The 6,000-nt window shown below is 42.6% G+C and overlaps 1 protein-coding gene across 1 annotated transcript in view; it reads right to left on the bottom strand.

Moving 5' to 3' along the window:
* LOC142313205 (tyrosine-protein phosphatase non-receptor type 9-like) overlaps positions 1-6,000 on the bottom strand; it is a 75,158-nt gene that overhangs the window by 23,219 nt on the left and 45,939 nt on the right. Inside the window, exons 6-7 of the mRNA XM_075352189.1 lie at positions 3,317-3,427; positions 687-1,339 (exon numbers count right to left, since the gene is read on the bottom strand). Coding sequence (XP_075208304.1) covers positions 687-1,339; positions 3,317-3,427 — 764 coding nt within the window. The remainder of the gene's footprint in view (positions 1-686; positions 1,340-3,316; positions 3,428-6,000) is intronic.

Raw genomic sequence — 6,000 nt, forward strand, 5'->3', positions numbered from 1 at the left:
CATTATTTTCCATGTAGATTTTTGAGCAGAATACAAAGAATCCATAAATCAATACTTTTACAGTAAGGCTGCGGCCAGACGAGCACTACTGCGAGTGCATCGCATGATACTCGGCTCCCGCTCTGGAGTGTATGCCGAATGTCATGCCACTGTGATGCAATCGGAGCACTGCGGAGGAGAGGGAGGGACTAATATCACCATCTCCTCCATTATCAGTGCGTATATCGTACTGCACTCCGATGTAATGCGAGTGCAGTGCGATGTTTTTCTCACACCCATAGGACTTGAGAGAAAACGAATCGAATTCCACCCACAGCATGCTGCAATTGTTTTCTCGGTCTGATTAGGGCTGAGAAAAAAAAAATTAAAAAAAAAAAATCGCTCTATGGGGGGTAACATGGGTCCGAGTGGAATGAGATTTTCTTATTGCATTTTACTCGCTGTGTCTCCTTAGCGTAAAGGTCTTGAATTGGCGAGGAATGTAAAAACACAGTGGGCGGCATTCATCATCACGTTTGCACCCCATTTCTTGCTGCTAATGCAGGCTCCAATGTTATCAGTAGCTTTAAGTCTTTTAGTAGTGCACTGAAAATCAGTTGTATACATGTAAATACACTCTTATGACAACACAAGCCCACAAAAGTGCAGAATGTAAAACCTCAGTTTCTCACCAGGAGGCTACTTACTTTGATACATCAAAAGCACAGACTGGTGGCTCTTTTCTAATTTCTTCATACTCCTGAAAAATGCCCCTTTTTTTCATCCTCTTGACGTGCTGAACCAAGCCTACTACAGTCATTCCTCCTTCTTCAGGCATATGTAAGGATTGCTCCATGTCTGCAGGCAGTGGTCGAGATTTCTGGGGTAAAGGCGGGATGGAAGGATTGTCAGCAGGCTGTTTATACAATGGCGTGTCCGGAGGGGTCTCCGATTGAGGAGGTGGTCTCCTACAGTTTGTATTTACGCTGGAGCTTTTATCACAACAATCGTAGTTTCCGCCAACGGCAGAACCGTTCCAATGCACACAGCCACTTACTCTGTGTGTCTCAGCGTAATTCTTAGTCCTGTTTTCATGGTAATGATTGTGAATAAGTCTGGTATTATCAGTCACATTCTGCTGGGTGCAATTAGAGTTCAGTCTATCACTCACAGGAGTCTGCTCAGAGGAGTATATAACAAAGAGATGGTCCATGCAGTCCCCATTTTCTTGGCCTTGCCTAGAATTAACACATGCCTGAATCCAAGCAACATGGCTTATTTTGGATGTCCCTCCCAAATGTTCTGGCAAAGATTCTTTTGGTATGTGGTTCACCAACTCATGGGCTTTTACTGTGCGCACCTGTGGTGGAGACATTAGGATAGGGTCAGGCGAGCTGCTCAGAGGCATTAAACAGTAAAACTAGTATCTAGTTCAGGTTAAAGAGCCATCAGCCTAGGCATATGGAGTAGTGATGAGCGCGCACTACCATGCTTGGGTGCATGGTATTCGTAACGAGCAGTTGATGCTTGGAAGGGCGTGACTCGAGTACCCGAGTATAATGGAAGTCAATGGGGAACTCAAGATTCTTTTCATCAAGATTTCCCAGGAAAAATGCTTGAGTTCTCCATTGACTTCCATTATACTCAGGCACTCGAATCATGCCCTTTCCAAGCATCAACTGCTAGTTACGAGTATGGAGCACTCGAGCATGGTAGTGCGCACTCATCACTAGTTACGAGTACTGAGCATGGTAGTGCTCGCTCATCACTAGTTACGAGTACTGAGCACCTGAGCATGGTAGTGCTCACTCATCACTAGTTACGAGTACTGAGCACCTGAGCATGGTAGTGCTCACTCATCACTAGTTACGAGTACTGAGCACCTGAGCATGGTAGTGCTCGCTCATCACTAGTTATGAGTACTGAGCACCTGAGCATGGTAGTGCTCGCTCATCACTAATATGGAGTCCACCAGGAACCTCATAGAAAACAATGGACGACTAATGATTTCAATGGCCACTTTGCTTATTGCACCTGCAACAACCTGTCTGGAAAAACAAGCTTTAAAGAGTAACCATTTTTTAATTTTTATTTCATAAATCAATAGTACACATGAAAATTAACCTTGTAACATATCTTAATAGAGAAATCTTCTTCCTTTGCCTCCTGGGTTAGAGGTTTTACTCTCAATTCATGAGTAAAATCTATTCTCATTGAACATAGATTTTCCCCATTCAGGAGACTGGAGATTACAGTTGGTGCTGACAGCAGTTCAAACAGTTTAACCTTTAACAGTTTAAAGGGAACCACGAGCAGTTCTGGGTGCATATTGCTATTCACTGTCTAACTTGTTGTCCCTGCATCTAGTAGCACACAAAGAGCTCTTTAGAAAAAGTATTTCTAAAGATCTTTTATCATATGCTAATGAGCGTGGAGACTAGCACCCTGGGCGTTGCTTCCCTTGCTAGTCGGCTGCATTAGCATATGAGGTGGGTGTGCTCACATACTAATGAATGTGCAGCGTCACAGGATGATCTCACTCCCCTCTCCACTGCCATCACCACCAGACGCTGGATTTCGGCTCAGTGCGCATGACCCCGGACTTCAAGTCGTGCGCACTGCTTCAGTTTGAAGCCAGGACGCGTACACCCTGCTTCATTTTGCACATGACAAACTCCGGGGTCTTGCGCACTGAGCAGAAATCCAGCGTTGAGTGGTGATGGCAGTGGAGAGGTGAGTGAGATCATCCTGTGACGCTGCACATTCATTAGCATGATAGCACACCCACAGGGGCGTGCCAACACCCAAAAACCCACATCAAAAACCATACCAAAACCATATCCAGAAATTTTCTGCACCAAATCTGCAGCATGTGTACATAGGCTTACAGTTCTCCACAGAACTTTATGGGCACCAACTATCATTAATCTTAGAAATGGGAAGTCTGTGTTCACAGAAGACAGATTTTACCTCAAGAAGGGGAGAATGATCAGTCCAGTAGGAGAAAGAAGATTTCTCTAAAGAGATATAGTACACAGTTTGCCATTTTCACATGATTCATGAAAAAACAAATAATAAATAAAGAAATAACAAGACGACTGTTACTGTTTAAATAAAGTTCAAAGCAACAAGATACATTCAGAGACCATACAATTTACAGATAGTCCTGACCTAAGGTAGGAAAAAAACAAAAAAACAAAAACCCAACAGCTGTAGATGAGGTTACATTAATGTGCAATTACAGCTCGCAGAAAAAGCAAGCAAAAACATAAAAACAACAAGCAAAAGTAAAAAAACAAACACAAAAAGCAAAACATATAAAAGTATAATACGCTACCCGTTCTCTCAGCTTTTCTCGGACGAAAAGGCGTAAAACAGCAAATGGAGCTCGAAACCAAAGAGGAGAGGATACAATAAAAACACATTTTAACCGCGCAGGAAAAGCACCCTAGAGACAAAAGGGAAGGAATGAAAAATTTAACATACAGAAAAAATATATATCTTATAGAAGATTTCCATATGACTAAACAGTACGATTTAGACTGAATATATATATGACTTAATCACCTGCCTATACGTGTAAGCAGGAGTCTAAAGCCCCATCTGTGAGAACCCCCATGACCATAATAATAATAATAATAATAATAAGAATAAGAATATTATTATTAATATTATTAATAATAATATTAATATAATATTTATTCATTTATATAGCGAGATGAATTCCACAGCGCTTTACATACAATGGCAATGCTGTCCCCATTGGGGCTCACAATCAAAGTTCCCTATCTGTATGTCTTTGGAGTGTAGGAAGAAACCGGAGAGTCCGGAGGAAACCCACACAAACACGGGGAGAACATAGAAACTCCTTACAGATGTTGTCCTTGGTGGGATTTGAATGCAGGACCCCAGCGCTGCAAGACTGCAGTGCTAACCACTGAGCTATCGTGCCACCCATAAAGGAGGAAGTTGGATTGCATAACAACCAAGCGGACTCCATTGAGAGATCCAATATCTGCATGTGTCGCTTGCAGATTTGGTCCTGAATTCATCCAATGTCATGGACCACAGTGAAATTCGCACAAGAAAAAGAATACTGCGGATGTGAAGTCACAGCACCATTTCATTATACATTCTTCTTCCGGCAGCTGTCTGACACCTCTGCTCACCAGCCGACTACATCCACTTTAGTCCATCACCACACAACTTTTTATACTCTGCTCCAGACAAATCAAAGGGAATCTGTCACCAGATTTTTGCTGCTTAATCTGGGAGCAGTGTAAGGTAAGAGAGATTCTGATTTCAATGTTGTGGCACTTAGTTTACTGGGTGCAGCAGTTGAAACACAGAGTTCTTAGGCCTCATTCACATCACCATTTATATGCCAAAGTCAGGAGTGGAACGAGAAAGAGAAAAACTTTGAATTGTAAGATTGACATGTATTTTGGAGATACTCCTGGTTTTGCCATAGAAATACTGATATGTGAGTGAGGCCTTCGATGTAGCAGAGTTCAGAAAGCCAACCCTGTCCACATCACAGCTCTCTGTATACACGGTGTATTGACAATGAGCCGCTTCTCAGAGGAGGCGGTGTGGTCGGTCTCATGTGCACTGTAGTCTGGGCACTGAATCTCCTGCTGATAAAACACACATTGTGAGGAAACAGCCTAATAAGGGACATCCCTAACTTCAGTGAATTAGCCCCTACATCATGTCCTCAGATTACATAGCAAAAACCTGCTAACGGATTCACTTTAAAATGTGCTGTGACTATTTGCTAAAATATTTTCTTTAGGATAATCCCATCAACCTTCCATTACATAGAAACAGGAACACACTGCTTTCACCCTGCAGAGCCACAAACATGATGAGATATATACAGTCCGCAGTAGGATAGACATTTCAAAACAGAAGTAATCAAAATGGCAAATACCGTATTTTGCACATTATAAGACGCACTTTTCCCACCCAAAACCGGGGGTAAAATGGGGGTGCATCTTACAATGCAGATATGTCTTACCGGGGCGGCAGAGCGGGGGTCATAGGAGGCAGGGTTGGAGATACTGAGAGTGTCAATGCAGTAATGTGGCGGCAGCGGGCTCCTGATCTGACTGTGGCCTCTATTGAATCACCCGCAGTTGACGTAATGAACTTCAAGAAAATGGCTGTAGAGGTGATGCGTTCGCAGATTGATGTGATGGACTTCAAGAAAATGGCTGTGGAGGCCTGTGAACATGCTGCCTCCGTGGCCATTTTCTTGAAGTCCATCACATCAACCACGGACAATTCAACGGAGCCAGCAGTCAGATTAGGCACTTGCCGCTGCTGTGACATCCTGACCTGTGACCATCCTGAGTCACTTCACTGCAGCAACACCCCCGGCACCATTCCGACATATCAATGGCACCCGCCAATCCTTAATCCACTGACCCTCCTGAGATGCAATATCCCCATCTCTGAGCCCGAAGCATCGCTGACCCTGCCTCATGTGCCGCTCCACCACCGCTGCCCCCCCGGTAAGCATTAGGATGAAGATACACTAGGATTATAAAACGGAAAAACACATTTTTTCCTATTTTCCTCTTCTAAATTTGGGATGCGCCTTATCAACCGAAAAATATGGTAACTCAGAAATGACTAAAACCGGCAAAAATCTTCTACATTATTCTATATCAATAGGCCATTTTCTAGTCTGCATTATATAGGCAAAAGAAAAAAAAAAGTTGCAAAAGTGCATGTGCATTTTTAATAATAAAATTACATATTTTTTTGCAAAAACCACATATATGAAATTCTATATTAGCATTTCTGGTCTTCTGCTTGCAGCAGAATATTCCATGCTGTGTCTAAATCATAATAGAAGAAGAAAAAAAAAAAGCCCTGCTCCTTGTCTAAATGGTCAGACTGAAATTTTTTAGGATCATAGAGTAACGGTTGCAAACAAATAGTGGGAACAACCACGGTATATTTCTCATTGACTTTACACTTTCATCTCTAGGTTTGCTTTTAAAATATAGGTGA

This window comes from Anomaloglossus baeobatrachus, chromosome 1 (assembly GCF_048569485.1).
Source record: "Anomaloglossus baeobatrachus isolate aAnoBae1 chromosome 1, aAnoBae1.hap1, whole genome shotgun sequence".
NCBI classification, from domain to species: domain Eukaryota; kingdom Metazoa; phylum Chordata; class Amphibia; order Anura; family Aromobatidae; genus Anomaloglossus; species Anomaloglossus baeobatrachus.